Source organism: Dendrobates tinctorius, unplaced genomic scaffold (assembly GCF_039654945.1).
Source record: "Dendrobates tinctorius isolate UK_male_01 unplaced genomic scaffold, ASM3965494v1 ptg000029l, whole genome shotgun sequence".
NCBI classification, from domain to species: Eukaryota; Metazoa; Chordata; class Amphibia; order Anura; family Dendrobatidae; genus Dendrobates; species Dendrobates tinctorius.
The window spans coordinates 56,910,001-56,928,824 of NW_027361697.1; the positions used below are offsets into that span (position 1 = coordinate 56,910,001).

The window sequence follows — 18,824 nt, forward strand, 5'->3', positions numbered from 1 at the left end:
ACCTATCGAGGATGATAAAGGTAAGTTTATTCCTTATGTAATTAAAAAAATGTCCCCAAGCCCTCTTCTAACCAGTAGTGAGTGGATTATCGTCTGTATGGGTGCAAAGGAGATACAAAGCTAAGAAGTAAGAAAAGACTACACTGCAAAAAAAAAAAATGGCAGCATCAAAGGCCAGTAAGAAACGGGCAGTGATGTGCCGAAATATCAATAAATACAAGTCATTCTTCTCTCGCTCCTAAATGCTTCCATTTCCATTTTTTGCGAAGGTATTGCAAAAAACTTGGCATTTAAAGTAATTTTTAACTAAAAAATATGTAGCTAAATGTCATTAAATTGTTTTGGAAAAGTACTGCTTCGCCTTGGATCTAAAATATGCCCTGATCTTTGTACGTCCTAGCAGCTCCTCTGTCAGTTCGTCTGGCATGGGGCAGCGTTTCCTGGATCTTTACGTGCCTTGTGCTACCTGACTTGCTCATTTCAGTACCTAAGTCAGCCCCCTCCTTAGATTTCCCCATGTCAGAAACTGCCCGAAAGAGGACCTTCCAAGACTGAAACTTATAGCGGAAGAATGGGGCACCATTCAGACCTACAATAAGGTAGGATGTTCCAGTTGCATAACTTCCAAAAAATAATTAAGGCTGGATAGAAAGTATAATATAATCTTTTAGTTGCTACAACCTTTATAAAGCAAAACTGTATAAGAGATGAAGGAGTTCACGCAGCAAGTGATGGTCCTACAGGTGTATATACTATGTATATAGCAGACCCACCTTTAGTCAGAGTATTGTCCAAAATGAGGTCGGACAACCAATAATATGGTAACACAGGAGTCCAGTAGTCATAAACCATATTATATGTATCCTGTGCAAAACCATCTCTACCGATAGATGCAAATCAGAATCCGTGCAAGCAAAGCAAACTCCAACCTACATACCCTGCTGAGCATAATCTGCCCCCACAGATATTGCCTAGTCCACTCTATCGAAGTATATAGTTATTTAACCAGTATTTTAACCCTTTCCCGACCAATGACGCCACATAGGTGTCATGAAAAGCTGTGCCAATCTGACCAGTGACGCCTATGTGGCGTCATGAATTAATTGCCCTTCTGCGGGTCGGGTGACTGGGGTCACTGAAAGGTCACCCGACCCGCAGTGACAGGACCCTTTGTACTTCACCACAGGGGGGTGGCTTAGTCCCCACGTGGCTACGATCGCTCTGATTGGCTGTTGAAAGTGAAACAGCCAATCAGAGCGATAGTAATATTTCACCAATGATATTTGGTGAAATATTACAATCCAGCCATGGCCGATGCTGCAATAAGCATCGGACATGGCTGGAGACAGTGATCCGACCCCCCCCCCCCACGACTGACAGCGGCGATATGCCGCCGCCACCTACTGACGGTGAACGACAGCCGCCGTCATAATCTGCTCCCCCTCCGCTTCCCCCCGCTTCCCCCTGCCTTCCGGTCCCCCCCCTATAGCCCCCCGGTACCTCCCGGTGTCCCGCCGTCGTCTTTCTATGGGCGCCGCCATCTTACAACATGGCGGGCGCATGCGCAGTGCGCCCGCGAATCTGCCAGCCGGCGGATTCATTCATTCATTTTACAGGTACATTTTGATCACTGTGATAAACTATCACAGTTATCAAAATACAAAAAAAAAGTAAATAAAGCCCCCCTTTATCACCCCCATAGGTAGGGACACATAATAAAATAAAGAAAATATATTTATTTGTATTTTTCCTTTAGGGTTAAGGTTAGAATTAGGGTTAGAGTTGCAGTTAGGGTTGCTATTAGGGTTAGGGTTGGAATTAGGGTTAGGATTAGGGTTAGGGTTTGAATTAGGGTTAAGATTAGGGTTAGGGGTGTGTTGGGGTTGGGATTAGGGTTAGGCTTGTGGTTAGGGTTATGGTTGGGGTGTGTTGGGGTTAGGGTTGGAATTAGGGTTAGGGGTGTGTTGTGGTTAGGGTTGGGATTAGGGTTAGGGGTGTGTTGGGGTTGAGTTAGAATTAAGAGGGTTTCCACTATTTAGGCACACCAGGGGGTCTGCAAATGCGACATGGCGCCACTATTAATTCCAGCCAATTTTGCGTCAAAAAAGTCAAACAGTGCTCCCTCCCTTCCGAGCCCCGACATGCATCCAAACAGTGGTTTACCCCAACATATGGGGTATCAGCGTACTCAGGAAAAATTGCACAACAACTTTGGGGGTCTAATTTCTCCTGTTAGCCTTGGGAAAATAAAAAATTGAGGGCTAAAAAATATTTGTGGAAAAAAAATGATTTTTTATTTTCACGGCTCTGCGTTATAAACTTCTGTGGAGCACTTGGGGGTTCAAAGAGCTCGCCACACATCTAGATAAGTTCCTTCAGGGGTCTAGTTTCCAAAATGGGGTCACTTGTGGGGGTACTTCAATGTTTAGGCACACAGGGGCTCTCCAAACACGATATGGTGTCCGCTAACGATTTTGACTAATTTTCCATTCAAAAGTCAAATGGCGTTCCTTCCCTTCTGGGCCCTGGCGTGCGCCCAAACAGTGGTTTATGACCACATATGAGGTATCGATGTACTCAGGAGAAATTGCCCAACAAATTTTAGGATCTATTTTATCCTGTTACCCATGTGAAAATGAAAAAATTGAGGCTAAAAGAAAATTTTTGCGATAAAAAAGTACTTTTTTTTTACGGATCAATTTGTGAAGCACCTGAGGGTTCAAAGTGCTCACTATGCATCTAGAGAAGTTCCTTGGATGGTCTAGTTTCCAAAATGGGGTCACTTGTGGGGGTGCTCCAATGCTTAGGCTCACAGGGGCTCTCCAAATGCGACATGGCAACCGCTAACGATTGGAGGTAATTTTCCATTCAAAAAGTCAAATGGTGGTCCTTCCCTTCCGAGCCCTGCCGTGCGCCCAAACAGTGGTTTATGACCACATATGAGGTATCTGTGTACTCAGGAGAAATTGCCCAACAAATTTTAGGATCCATTTTATCCTGTTGCCCATGTGAAAATGAAAAAATTGATGCTAAAAAAAATTTTTGTTGGAAAAATTAAAATGTCCATTTTTTCCTTCCACGTTGCTTTAGTTCCTGTGAAGCACCTGAAGGGTTAATAATCTTCTTGAATGTGGTTTTGAGTAGCTTGAGGGGTGCAGTTTTTAGAATGGTGTCACTTTTGGGTATTTTCTGCCATATAGACCCCTCAAAGTGACTTCAAATGTGAGGTGGTCCCTAAAAAAAAATGGTTTTGTAAATTTTGTTCTAAAAATGAGAAATCGTTGGTCAACTTTTAACCCTTATAACTTCCTAACAAAAAAAAAAATTTGTTTCCAAAATTTTGCTGATGTAAAGTAGACATGTGGGAAATGTTATTTATTAACTATTTTGTGTCACATAACTTTCTGGTTTAACAGAATCAAATTTGAAAACTGCGACATTTTTAAAATTTTCGCCAAATTTCCATTTTTTTCACAAATAAACGCAAAAATTATCGACCTAAATTTACGACTATCATGAAGACCAATATGTCACGAAAAAGCAAACTCAGAATCGCTACGATCCGTTGAAGCGTTCTAGAGTTATTACCTCATAAAGGGACACTGGTCAGAATTGCAAAAAATTTCCTGTTTTCGGTGGACGTTCTTAACCACAATAAATGCACTAAAAAATAATCAAAACGTTGAAGGTAGCACAAAATGATACCAGGGAAAATGACAGCATGTCATTAAAAAAAACCAAGCTGTCATAAAAGTGAGTCTGCGGAAAAATAAGGATTTGTGCTGCGATTTTACAACTTCTATATATTTTTTTAAAAAAATCATTTGTATGTAGGAAAAAAAAAATTTAAAAGTTTGGTATGGTCGTGATTGTCCTGATCTGAAGAATCATGTTGCCAGGTCATATTTTTCCTCAGACTCAACACAGTAAATGCAAAAAAAAGTGGAGGAAATTGCATTTATTTCACTGCATTTGGAAAATCTTTCCCATTATTCAGTAAATATACTACATTGAATGGTCTCATAAACTACAACTCATCCTACAAAAAAAAGTGTAAAAATGAAAAATGGGAAGGGATTAAATTGCAATTTATCATAAATATGTTGGTCAAGGTTGCAATCTGCAGAGACTGAAACGATGTGAACATGGCTGTACGGTTTTATTTCCATGATTCATGATAATTCCATTATGCCGGTTCCTGCTCCTCACCACGTTATTATTATATGCCCTTTTGTTATATCCTTGGGGCTTTTGTGTTTGCTGCTTTTTTTGGCACCCAGCTTTCAATTACAGTCAGGCTGTTCTAGGCTTGACGACAATTTTTCTCTCTCATATCTTTGACCTCTGATGAGTGCAGTCAGCATTCAGTCTGAAGGTAGTGTTTTACCGATAGGATAGCCTTTGATGCTACATCTTGGAGCATATAATTTTGTGATTTTTTTTTTTCCTGGCTATACTGTAGTTTTACTTATTGGAACAAACAACCAAGGTGAATGTCATATGGAGAAAACCTTCAGCAGTGACAGAGAAAATATTGTATCCTAATGCATCTTACTCTGGTTGGGCAGCTGCTGTGACCATCAGTGGTCATCTGAACTCAAAAAACTTGGCCGACTTTGCAATACCCCCCAAAGGAAAAATAATCCCCAAGTGTCCATTGCAAAAGATAAAATTACTTTTTAATGCAAGGTCTAACAGAGCAAGAAACACTTTGGCCCTCATTCATCAAAGTGATTACACCAGAGATCTGTCATAAATCATTTTGAAAAGTTGCGAAACTTCTGCGCAACAGTGTCGCTGCAATATTTTATGACACTTGACTAGTGATGAGCAAACGTGCTTGGATAAGTTGTTATCTGAGCATACTCAGGCGCTATCAGAGTGACTGAGTCCTCGTGGTTGTTCGACAGGGGCAACACTTGCAGGGATTGCCTAACAAACCAACAGCCACAACATATGCAGGATTGTTTAACAGCCGTGAGACATGTAGTTGTGGGGACTCGAACATATTTTTCGATCACGCCGAAGTCATGCAGTTAACACCTTACCCGAACACGTTCACTCATTGCTACTCTTGACTCAACACGGCCACTACGGGCTGTGGAAACAGCTATTCCTCTAATTCATGACAAGTTGTGGCATGCCTTACACCAGAAATCCAGTCTGAGACTGGAGTAAGATTTGTGGCAAGGTGCATGGAGGTGGGCACCAGTTTTCAGGAGCGATGTATTAATTAAGAGGCGTGCATGTCTCATTGAATCAGATACACCTCACTCAAACATGCCCCATCATCAAGACTGGCGTGAACGATGCCCTGATTCATTAAGACCTGCCAGTCTTGATGAGAGGGGTGTTTTTGCGTGAGATGTCTGGTTAATTAAGAAACGCAACACACGCCTCTTAATGAATCTGACCCGTCTGAAAAGTGCCTTGCGTCTCCACACACTGGAGTAAGAATTCTGATGTAAGGGACGAAAAGCTTGGTGTAACACTTTACAAAGTAGGGTAAAAACGCCAAAAGTTGTTTTTATTTTTGCTCAGCTCCATGTTGCACAAAAATTTTTTGTGACTTTTCAAAGTGATTTATGCCAGAACTTTTTGGTGCTTTGATGTCTTGAGGTCCCTGTTTGTAAGAATTGGGGGGTGAGGGGAGATTTTAACTCTGAAGACTTCACAATTGTGAATGTCTATATAGAACAGATACAAATACATTGCATTACTTATCTGACCGTAATCCTGATTTACAAAGTTACTCAATTTATGTAAATTAATTTGTAATGTAAACTGAAATAACTCAAGATGATCATGTGTAAATATTTCTGGATAGGCCATATTCTTTGTATTATTCTTCTACAGGTGGGCTTATAGATATGTTTCTTGTTTATGGTTTTATAAGAAGCTGTTATTCCATCATGCATATGTTAACAAGCTGATCTCCATCTTATTGACATCAAACATTCTCTGATGTGTAAATCTGGTAGAGACTGGTTGTATGGCCACGATGAAGAGATTACAAGCTACAGATCTATTCTATATTTTTCATGTGGTGTACTGTAACATTTTCCTAGGATGCAAGTTGTTGTAATTCGTTGTAAACTTTTCAAAGGTGTAAAACCAAAGGGGTTCTCTTGTTGTGTTTTTTTTTTTTTTTTTTTTTTAAAAGAAAGTTTAGATCACCTGAAAATTCAAAAAAAAGAAAACTTTCAAAGAGACCAAAATAAAATATACACATAAACATACTGAAATCAGAATTTCCCTTCTGCAGCTTCAATTTTACCACTAAAATTAAGTAGAAATTAGAAATAACAAAAAACATAACATGTCTGCGAACATATGAACATTACTTTTCTAAGTTTTCTAAGATGGCCCCATAAGATGCTCCATACAAAATACACCCCATATAATGCTGCACAAAGGTTAATAATGGCCCCATAAGATGCTCCATAGAATAATATGCCCTATATAATGCTCCATAAAGGTTATGGCCCCATAAAATGCTCCATAGAATATGCCCCATTAGATGCTCTATAGATTATTCCCCCATAAAATGCTCCATAGATTATGTCTCATAAGATGCTTCATAGATTATGCCCCATAAGACGCTCCATAGATTATGCCCCATAAGATGCTCCATACATTATGCCCCCATAAGATGCTCCATATATTATGCCCCCATATGCTGCCCCACAAGATGCTCCATAGATTATGCCCCCATAAGATGCTCCATAGATTATGCCCCCATAAGATGCTCCATAGATTATGCCCCCATAAGATGCTCCATAGATTATGCCCCCATAAGATGCTCCATAGATTATGCCCCCATAAGATGCTTCATACATTATGCCCCATAAGATGTTCCGTAGATTATGCCCCCATAAAATGCTCCTTAGATTATGCCCCCATAAGATGCTCCATACATTATGCCCCCAAAAGATGCTCCATACATTATGCCTCCATATGATGTTACATACATTATGCCTCCATAAGATGCTCCATACATTATGCCCCCATAAGATGCTCCATAGATTATGCCCCCATAAGATGCTCCATACATTATTCCCCCATATGCCGCTGCTGCTGCAAATAAAAAAATGACACTCACCTCTCATCGCTGGGGGCCAGGTGCCGCTGTCCTGAGCAGGCAAGGACGCTGGCGCGCTATGGGGGACAGGTGCCAGTGTTACCGCTGGCTCAGGCCCCCCTGCACTGGCGATATTCACCTGTCCCCAATCCACCGCTGCGGCTGCTCTGTCTCCCGGGTCCTCTTGTCAGTGACTTTTTAGGCAGAGGGCGCCGGGCGCACTGACTACGTCACCGCGCCCTCTGACCTGAACATCAGAGCCAGAGGACGCAGATCACAGAGCAGCCGTTGCGGTGGAACGGGGACAGGTGAATATCGCATATACTTACTCCCTCCTGGCACGGTTTCTGCAGCCCCTCCTGGCGCAGTCTCCGGCAGCTCTTCCTTCCTTCACCAGTCACTTGATACCGCTCATTAAAGTCATGAATATGCGCATATTCATGACTTTAATGAGCGGTACCATGTGACCAAAGAAGAAGAGTGCCAGAGACCATGGGAGAAGTGGGGGGGCTACAGAGACTGCGCCGGGGGGAAAGTATGATCTGACACCCTCACTCCCCCTCCCCCCGGTATATGACTCGCATATAAGCTGAGAGGGGGGACTTTCAGCCCAAAAAATGGGCTGAAAATCTCAGCTTATATGCGAGTATATACGGTATGTATAAAAATATATATAAATAATTTTTGCCAGAGCTGTATATTAAGAGACCACTTCCAGATCTTTAGTTTGTCTGATTTTTCTCTTTCTAGGTATATTTTTGAGTAAAATGTAAATTGTTCTTTTAGTCTATAAACTACTGACAACATGTCCCCGAATTTCTAAGCACTAAATTTTGTATTTTTTTTTCTGAAAAGGAGAAATGGTCAAATTAAAAAACAAAAAAAAAGTGCTTTCAGATCCCAAATAATTCAAAGAAAACAAGTTCATAATCATTTAGAAACAACAATACTAATGTTTTAACTCAGGCAAAGTTTTGAAATCAACATTTTGTGAAATAACCATGATTTTTAAAAACAATTTTTATGCGTCTTGGCATGCTTTGCTACCAGTCTTTCACACTGCTCCTGGCACAAAAATGTAAGCAGATCTTCTTTGGTTGATGGCTTGTGACTATCCATCATCCTCTTGATTACAGTCCAGAGGTTTTCAATGGGGTTCAGGTCTGGAGATTGGGCTGGCCTTGACAGGGTTTTGATGTGGTAGTCTCTTAATTTATGCCAGAGCTGTATATACACATTTTTTATTTTTTTTTATATATTATATTCATATTTTATACAGTATTTAGATAATCAACATACTGTCTTTTGTAAATTTGTAAAAGGCGTTGTCCATAACCAGCTAAATCTTTGGCATGTGCTGCAGCCTGTCAAATATGAAGGGTGTGTAATGAACACAATTAGGATTCGGCTAATCTTGCTGGGTACAGTGGTCGTCACATGCAGTTTCTTCATTTGTGGTCACGTGCTGACTAAAGTCTCAGCTGCGCCTCTCAATAGAACATTGCGAAGCTGGCTGAGGCCATAGTTGGCATGTTACTATAAGTATGTAAATTGTGTACTTGTGATGGCCACTGGAACAGGCAGGAAGAACTGAATCCTAAGTGTATGTGCATTACACACCCTTATGACCATGAGATAACCACCTTTTCTGTAATTCCTTCATAAAGGACACTGTTGCTAACCCATGTACTTGCACAATGCTATATATTGAGCTACATGGCCCATTTTAATCCTCCTTTGAGGATGCAACTAATTTCCATTTTTGGGAGTCCCCCGGCTGATCTGTGAATGAACTAATGACCGTGGGAAAAAAGTCAAACTTTCCCACGGTAATTCAATCATCTACAGGCAGCCATTGAGGCTGCGCATAGCTGAATCAATTCATTTTGTAGTAGATTACAGTGGGGCTGGTCGCATTAGCACCGGTCATCATTGTAAACTATTTAACCCCTTCTGATGGATTGCAGCGTGGGACATGACTGAACGGCGGGGAGGTAAGGATATTGGTGATTTTTTATGTTTTTTTTTTTTTGCAGGTCATGGTTTTTTGGGGATTATCAGACTAATAAAAATTTGTCAAAAACTTGGTGTATTTATTTCATTAAATGACTTTTTAATTAATGTCTGTGTGTGGTTTTTAACCCTTTCTTAGTATAGGGTTAATAATGGACACCTTATTGACACCTCTCCTTTATTAATCGGCTTAATGTCACCTTACAATCGAATGGTGACATTAACCCTTTGTTATATTAACCCATTCGCCACCACTACAGGGCAATGGGAATAGAGAGGATAAGTGCCAGAAATGGCACATCCTATAGATGCGCCATTTCTGGGGTGTCTGGGGTAGATTTTTGTAGCCGGGGGGGCTAAAACAGTGGTCCCTCTCATGGCTATTAAAATCTGCCCTCACTCATCTGCTTAACCTCTCTGGTTGACAAATTACAGCAGAAGCCCACACATTTTTTTTACAACTAATTAACTCCTTAAAATAACACCTACACCGCCCAAATTTTGCACACAAACCCTCATCGAATTATTAGTCAAGGACATATAAAAAAACGTGAAATGAAATGGTTTACTGTATGTAAAAAAAATGTGTCATTTCATGTCGGGTTGGGGAATGATTTGACAGAAGCCGGCAATTGAATTAGCAGCTATTCTACTATGAAGAATCTGTGTAATATAAATAGATATATATATGTGTGTCTCAATGACGTGTGTGTGTGTGTATATATATATATATATAAGTGTGTATTCTATGTGTATATATCTATTCTTTCGTTTCTTTATTAAACCTGTCAGTGTGAGTTTACTGTATAGCTCACTGAATTGCCGGATCTTCTAAGGCTGAGTTCACACGTGGCGTTCTTTTTGCGTTTCCGCTGCAGTTTTAACCTCGCGATTTTGCCGCGAAAACGTGAAAAATAAGCATCCCATGCATTCCTATGGGATTCCGCAATGCTGTGCTAATACTGCGGTTTTTACCGCGGCGGAATCGCTTCGCGGTAAAAAACGCTGCATGCTCATTAATTTTGCGGAATTGCGGCGATCCCGCACCCATAGGAATGCATTGTTCTGCTTACTTTCCGCATGTGGCTGTGCACACATGCGAAAGTAAGCAGAACATTTGCGGATGGTACCCACGGTCCGGAGGAGAGGAGACTGTCGTCCGGGCTTTGGGTACCATATCCCTGTAAAAAATAGAATTTAAAATAAAAAATATTGTTATTCTCACCTTCCGACGTCCCGCACAGCCTTCCCGCCTCTCTCCACGCTCCCTGTCCCAGTAAGCCTTTGCGAGCGATGACATCCGTTCTCGCGGGATCGCGAAGTCTCGCGGTCATTCGCGCGACGTCGCGATCCCGCGAGAACAGACGTCATCGCGGTAATGGTTGCAAAGGATTACTGGGACCGGGAGCGTGGAGAAAGGCGGGAAGGCTGCGAGGGACGTCAGAAGGTGAGAATAACAATATTTTTTTATTATTTTTTACATTCTATCTTTTACTATTAATGCCGCATAGGCAGCCTCAATAGTAAAAAGTTGGTCACACTCGTCAAACACTAAGTGTGACCAACCTGTCAATCAGTTCTCCAAGCTATGCTCCAGATCGCTTGGAAAACGCTAGCAATTCTGCAAGCTAATTACGCTTGCAAAATGCTAATTTATCGGTCGTCCATGACAGCACCACCTGAGAGAGGGGATCCGCCCTTCAGGAACAGGAAACCTACAGATACAAAAGGGCGGCACCTCTCCCACGCATCAGTTGGTTTCCTGTTCCTAGAGGACGGGTCTTCCTTCAGATCGTCCATCATGGAGTCGTCGAGGGATTCCCAGGCCGGCTGACCGACTCAGGTAGCGGGGGGATCTCCTACCTCGGTCAAGCTCGGGGTACCTGGAAGCGCCACGGTGGGGCCGGGTAGGTCGCCACGGCAGTGGTTAGAGCAGGCGGAGCAAAGGGTCCGGTGGACAGCCGTCTTCAGAATGCGGGCACCAGGTATGTATGCAGGCCCCTCCTGATGCGTTTTCCCCCGGGGTCCGGTCTCAAACCCCCTCCGGCCAGGTCGGCAGTTGCGTCCGGTCGCCAAGCGCAGGCTGGCGCGCATGGGGGCGGCGGGCATACCGGAGCCGGGGGCGCCGTGCCGGCTCCTTTCCGCGCGCTCCCGCGGCCTCTGACGCGCGGCGGAAGTGACGCGGTGGAAGGGGCGGGGCCGGGAATGCCAAAACCGGAAGTCGGGTGCCGGCCGCCTTCCTAGTGTGCGCGGCGATCCGGGGGGACGCGCGGTACCCGAGGCGGTGGGGGGGGACGGTTCATGCGGGGGAAGGTCGCGGGAGGGTTCCTGGGGGAGGTGCCGCGCCAGTGCCCTGCTGACCGGATACTGGGAGGCCTTAAAGGGCAGGAGGTGATGCTGCCGGGGTGCTTCTGAAGGCCCAGCGATGGATGACAGAACCCCCATAGAGCAGCAGGACGTGCAGGAGCACCCACAGAAGGAGGCCTCGGTGAAGCCTCATACGAGTGGAAGCGGACGAGTGAGCAGAGCCGCAGAAGTTCCTCCAGTCTAAAGGATTCCCCCTGCCTCCCTCCGTGATCCGGTACCTGCCTCATCTGCATGGGTAAGAGATCTCCGTGAATGTACCCTGATGCAGTGTTCCCTTATGCTGGTTTCGCAGGGGAGGAAAGCTACGGTAAAACAGAAGCACAGGGAATGTGCGCTCTGTAGTTGCCCCTTACCAGACGGCCACCCCAAAAGACTATGTCAGCCATGTGTGCGACAGACGGTAGGGGTTGGAAGGGGACGGGGGCCCAGGCATAGACTGACAGGCCCTTGCACTCTCCCCCATCCTTACAGGGACAGAGATGAAAGCCCTATCTAAAAGGGACTCTTCTAGGGGGAGAGAATTTAGTTTCTCAGGGTCGGAGTCCTCAGCTGCCCCTAGGAACAATTACTCCTCGGATTCCCCGGCCTCCACTTCATCCTCTTCGGATGAAGACTCAAGCCGATTCTGCTTTCCATTAGACCAGATGGACAAGCTAGTTAAAGCAATAAGGTCCACCATTGCAGTAGCAGACTCAAAGCCAGAGCTTTCGGCACAGGTAATGTTCGGAGGTCTAGATCCCAGGAAACACAAAGCTTTTCCATTAAATGATAAGGTCCAGAGCCTGATAGAAAGGGAATGGAAGAGACCCGAAAAAAGGGGCTCCTTACCACCTGCCTTCAAACGGAGGTACCCATTTGATGACCCAGTGGTAAACAGATGGGATAAGGCCCCTAAGCTGGACGCGGCAGTAGCCAAAGCCTCCAAAAAGTCCTCCATACCGTTCGATGATATGGCCTCCTTAAAAGACCCGCTGGATAAAAAAGCGGATTCCTTTCTAAAGGGAACATGGGAGATGTCAGCAGGCGCCCTAAGACCAGCGATAGCTGCCACTTGTATAGCCAGATCCGTGATGGTCTGGCTAGATCAACTAGATTCCCATCTGAAGGACGGAGCCCCAAGAGCATCCAGTCGGAAAACTCTACCGATCATCCAGAGTGCTGCGGCTTTCTTGGCTGATGCCTCAGCAGACTCGGCAAGGATGGCGGCTAGATCAGCTGGGTTATCAAACGCAGCTCGAAGGGCCCTCTGGTTAAAATGCTGGCCAGGAGATATCCAGGCCAGGTCACGACTCTGCTCCATTCCATATGAGGGGAATATCTGTTTGGCCCCGTCCTGGTCGAACTTTTAGAGAAAGCCGGGAACGATAAAAAGAAGTTCCCCAGCCTCCCGAATCCTTCTTATAGACGCCCCTTCACCAGGAAAGGATATTTCCATAGAAGGCCGTCTAGAGATCAGGGCAGATGGGACGACAAAAGAAGGAGAGTACAGGTTTCATGTTCGGAGGAGGGGGGCGCCAGGAATGTCCATCACGTGACACTAAAAAACCGCCCCAATGACTAGATGCTGTGGGGGGAGACTAGCTGCCTTCTACCCAGCCTGGTCGCTAATCTCTAGCAGCAACTGGATACTGGGGGTGATAGCTGCGGGTTTACGACTAGAGTTCACCCGGGTTCCCCTAGATCAATTTAAGGTCACCCCTCTCAGGTCTTCCACATCAGAACAAGCTGCCCTGGAGGCCGAGGTTCATGAGCTTTGTCACAAGAAAGTCCTGACTATGGTTCCAGAGGGAGAAAGGGGGAAAGGTTTCTACTCCCCTCTGTTCCTGGTCCGCAAGCCAGACGGCTCCTTTAGGACTATAATTAATCTCAAGTCCCTCAAACGATTTCTTGGTTATACGGCCGTTCCAAATGGAAACAATCAATTCAACAATAAAGTTGTTGTTTCAAAACTGCTTTATGGTGGTGTTAGATTTAAAAGATGCATACTACCATATACCCATTCATACAGCCCATCAGCGCTTCCTCAGAGTAGCGGTTCAGTTAAATGGGTCAGTTGAACATTTCCAATATGCGGCCCTCCCCTTTGGGGTGGCAGTCGCTCCCCGGGTGTTTACTAAAGTGGTGGAAGGTAGTTATGGCCCATCTACGTGAATCTAACATTCTAGTAGTCCCCTACTTAGATGACTTCCTGATTATAGGGAAAACGGCAAAACATTGTAAGGAACAGCTACAGAGGGCAATGTCGGCCCTAGAGCGGTTAGGTTGGCTGCTTAATATAAAAAAAAAAATCTCGGTTACAGCCGATGAGAATTCAGCAATTTTTAGGCCTGATTCTAGATTCTGAGAAACAGGCTGCCTCCGGAGAAGCTTGTTCGCCTACACTATCAGATCCTAAACGCTGCCAATAACCCCACCATGTCCCTCAAGAAAGTCATGTCCCTTCTGGGTTCCCTTTCCTCCTGTATCCGGCGGTCCAGTGGGCCCAGTTTCATTTAAGAACACTACAGGGGAGGTCTTACTGCATCAAAAAATCCTTGGAGGTTACTTGGAGGGCCAGCTAACCTTGTCCCGAAGCACAAGGGAGTCCCTAGAGTGGTGGCTAGAAAAGGATAATTTGTCCAGAGGGGTTCCCTGGGAGTGTGACATATCCCCCATAGTCACTACGGATGCTAGCCCTTCCGGTTGGGGGGCTCATATGGGTGAAGTCCTAGTCCAGGGCCTATGGGACCATCACCAGATAAAAATGTCATCTAATTTGAAAAGAACTGACAGCAGTAGAGCAGGCAGCTAAGAAGTTACTTATGTATCTGCAGGGCCATCATGTGCGAGTGTTCTCCGACAATCAGGTCACAGTGGCTTATGTCAACCACCAAGGTGGGACTCGTTCCAAACCCCTGAGGAATGTGGCAGAACGGTTGTTCCAACTAGCAGAACAGCCATTCTAAGCTGAATGTGCATGCCCTCGTCAGAGCGCAGCCGTTAAGCAGCTTGAGGCCGGGCCAGTACCGGCATGGGAGACTGGCTGGGAATCCCTTGTCCTGTTGACATAAATGCCGCAACCTACTAAAACAAGGAGAATGGTCCCTAAACAATTCGATCTTCGACCTGATTATACAAAAATGGAGACAGCCAGAGGTAGATCTCTTCGCCACCAAGGAAATTAAGACTATTCTGCTCCCTAAATCCCAGAGAGAACCCCCTGGCGGTAGATGCCGTTCTGATAAAGCGGGACTTCAGGCTAGCATACGCCTTCCCTCCCCTATCGCTACTACCCTTGGTGTTGAGAAAAATAAAGAGAGACAGAGCAAGGGTCATAGTCATTGCTCCATTTTTGCCCAGGAGGGCATGGTTCTCATGCCTCAGGACCATGTCGGTGTCCGATCCTTGGGTTCTTCCGGACATCCCGGATCTCCTATCCCACGGCCCAGTCTTCCACCCTCAGGTGGCTGGCCTACATCTGACGGCGTGGAGTTTGAGCGGGCACTCTTAAAAGAAAAAGACTTCTCCCCAGACTTGATTAACACCCTACTTAAGAATAGGAAGGCCATTACTACCAAGATCTATGCTAGAATTTGGAAGAAGTTCCTGCAGCGCTCTGAAATAGTTGCTGGGGGTTCAACTCCAATAAATCAGATCTTAGAGTTTCTTCAGAAAGGTCTGAATATGGGACTTTCCACTAGTACTCTTAAAGTACAAGTATCAGCTTTGGGGGCTCTCTTTAGCTGCAACATCGCAGGTAATTACTGGATCAGTAGGTCATTAAGGCAGCAGGTAGGTCCAGGCCAGTAGTGAAGGATAGATTCATGCCATGGGACTTGAATCTAGTCCTTACGGCCATGACGGCAGCTCCATTCGAACCTATTTCATCAGCTTCCATTAAAAATCTGTCCCTCAAAGTAGCTTTCCTGGTAGCTCTAACCTCAGCTCGCAGAGTAAGCGACATCCAGGCATTATTTAGGCGTCCTCCTTATATACAGGTTAGGACGGGTAATACTCAGACCTGATCCGGCGTACTTACCTAAAGTGGTTTCTAACTTTCATAGGACTCAGGAAATAGTCCTTCCATCCTTCCTCCCTAATCCAGCTAATGAGAAGGAAGAAAAACTACATACCCTGGATGTTAGGAAATGCCTCATAGAATATCTGGCAGCTACCGATCCTTGGAAGAAAGATAATGCCCTATTTATTTCCCACCAAGGCCCTAGGAAAGGTTGTAGAGTGTCAAAAAATACACTAGCCAGGTGGATTAGAGAAGCAATTTCTGTAGCATACACTTCAAAAGGCAGGTCGCCACCTGGGAAGCTGAGGGCGCATTCCACCAGAGCCATGGCGACCTCGTGAGCCGAGAGATCAGAAGTCTCCATCGACCAGATATGTAAGGCGGCTACTTGGTCCTCTCCGAGCACCTTTTATAGTCATTATAGGCTAGACCTGGGTGCTTCCACAGACCTCTCTTTTGGTATAAGGGTGCTGCAGGCTGTAGTCCCTCCCTAAATAGTTATTACTCTCTGTAATTCTCTCAGGTGGTGCTGTCATGGACGACCGATAAAGTCTTAGTTACTCACCGGTTAACGGTATTTTTCGGAGTCCATGACAGCACCCGTTTATTCCCTCCCTTTTAGTCTATTTTGGGTGTGCACTCCTTCCTCTTATACGTACACGGGTAATTTAAATAGTCGTGTATAGTATTGTATATAAGTTATGCTATTAACCATTGTGGTCCTCTGTGCTCTGTAATCCAACTGATGCGTGGGAGAGGTGCCGCCCTTTTGTATCTGTAGGTTTCCTGTTCCTGAAGGGCGGATCCCCTCTCTCAGGTGGTGCTGTCATGGACTCCGAAAAATACCGTTAACCGGTGAGTAACTAAGACTTTTTCCGCGGGAAAATCTCGGTAATTTAAAATGCGATTTTCCTGCGGGATGGAATTCCGGAATTCTCGCGGTAATTTCCACGAGAGTTCCGCTACGTGTGAACCCAGCCTAAAAGACACCGGGTGCGTATTTCTCGCAAGTCACGTGTGGTCCGTGTGTAATGCGTATTTTTAGCCCACCCATAGACTTTCATTGGCGTACTACGGGCGTAGTACGCTGACAATCGCAGTATGCTGCGATTAGCACTGACCGTAGAATACGGACGAGAAATATACGGCTGTTGGGAGCTGCCCCATAGAGAATCATTTGTCCGTGTGTAACGTGTGCTTTTAACGCCTCTCACTCGTCCGTATTCCTCTCTAGTGTGACCCCGGCCTAAGAGGGAAGATGTGACTATGAGATGGAGAATGTGTGATGGGTATATGGGCACGCTAGGGGGATTCATTTCTGTCATATACTCTCTGCTCCTTTCTGGGGGACAGACGATGGCTGGCGCTTATGTTCCCGGGGATGCTAGATTTCTCCCACCATGTCAGTGTCTGCTGAGGTGTTGTTAAGTGGGAAAACTTGCTCATAGCAACCAATCACAGCTCAGCTACTTTTAACCAGCTCTGGTGAAATGAGAGATGCTTAGTGATTGGTTGCAAGGAAAACTGTTGCTCATAGCAACCAATCACAGCTCAGCCTCCTTTGAACGGCTCTGGTGAAATGAAAGCTGCTTCGTGATTGGTTGGTGATATACACACACACATACATACATATATACATACATACACTTTTATATACAGTGTGTGTGTGTGTATATATATATATATATATATATATATATATATATATATATATATATATATATTATATTATATTATTTTTTATATTTCTTTGTTTAAGGGTATGTACACATGCTGCGGCTCCGCAGCGGATTTGGCCCTGCGGTTTCTGCTGCGTTGTACAGTACCATTATATTCTATGAAAAACAAAAAATGCCGTGCACATGCTGCGGATTTTTTCGCGCGGATTTGCTGCGGGTTCAAATCCGCAGCACGTCAATTCTTTGTGCGGAATCCGCAGCGGTTTCACACCTTCTCCATTGTAGAGGTGTCAAACCGCAGGGGAAAACCACAGGCTAATCCGCAGATAAACCGCAGGTCTTATGACCGGCGGATTTACCTGCGGATTTTACCAAATCCGTGCAGAAAAATCCACAGACCAATCCGCAGTGTGTGCACTTAGCCTATCTGGGTAAAAGAGGGTGAAGTCGTGAAGTGATTTTAATTCTTTTTCTCAAAGTTTATTTAGCCCACATTGGGGCCTTGTACCTTTTGATTGTTTGATCGCTTATACTATATACTGCAATGCTATTGTATTACGGTATCTATACCTAATACATGTCTCTGATGAAGTCCAGAAACAAGCTGGGCTAAGCAGGAGTACCAACACGTCAGCAACAGGGGCAACCTATTGGCATCTCACTATTGAACCACAGAGGGGCCGACGGGTAACTAGAACAGATACCCGGAGATGGAGATGGTTAGGGAGTCATTGAGGCATTTATGCTGTTAATAGCAACAATTGGAGCTGTCTTTGCTGCTGTTGCAGGCCGTTGCCGGCTGTGTGACACAGTGGTCGTCGACTTTGCTTGGAGCAGGTTCGACGTCTAAGCCCACTCCAAATTGCCACATTCCATGACCTAATGGTACATCATGGAGTTTAGTGGTGTGAGGTGCCAAGGGGAGAGGTACTAGAAAACAGATATATTTCCCCCCCGTTTCATTTCATATGTCTCCCTGTACTGATAGTGAAGCCGGTCTATTTCACTGTAATCTGGTCCTGGTTTCTTTAGTGATCAGCGTGGAAAAGACTGGTGGTTCCCCGTCCACACGTTCAATCCAGGTTTTGATTCATGATGGGTCCAGCTGATATAATCAGGAGGAGCTGGGATTTTGCTCTCTCTCTCGTCTGCTGGGCTGGGAGCTGACACAGTAAGCAGGGCTGTGGAGTCGGTAAGCCAAACCTGCGACTCCGACTCCTCAATTTCCCTTCCACCGACTCCGACTCCAACATATATTGCTTATATTTAAGTGAAAAATTTATTGTAGTACAGTGTGAACATCAGACATTTAATCATTTTTATGATACAATAATCAAGACATTTAGATAGAACATATATATTTATTGGAATACAACTTTAGAACACAAAAAACTAATAAATTGTAAATGTGTAATACACTATGTAATATCGATTATTTATATATATATATATATATATATATATATACACAGTGTGTGTATGTGTGTGTGTGTGTATATATATATATATATATATATATATATATATTTATAACACTATGTAATAAACTATGTAAGTGGCAAAAAACAGTTTTCAACAAAAGCATACTAAATAACATTTGTGCAGTCTATGAATTTGTTCTAAGAATTAGAATTGCCTCCATCAGATCCTCCTTCATAGATGACCTAAAATCTGACCTAATAAT

The 18,824-nt window shown here is 44.5% G+C and overlaps 1 protein-coding gene across 5 annotated transcripts in view; it reads left to right on the forward strand.

The window, feature by feature from the left end:
• NEK7 (NIMA related kinase 7) overlaps nt 1-18,824 on the forward strand; it is a 162,392-nt gene that overhangs the window by 90,344 nt on the left and 53,224 nt on the right. For all 5 annotated transcript variants that reach the window (XM_073571739.1, XM_073571741.1, XM_073571737.1 and 2 more), the window contains one exon: nt 1-20. This exon is cut by the window's left edge and continues 91 nt beyond it. In XM_073571739.1, coding sequence (XP_073427840.1) covers nt 1-20 — 20 coding nt within the window. The remainder of the gene's footprint in view (nt 21-18,824) is intronic.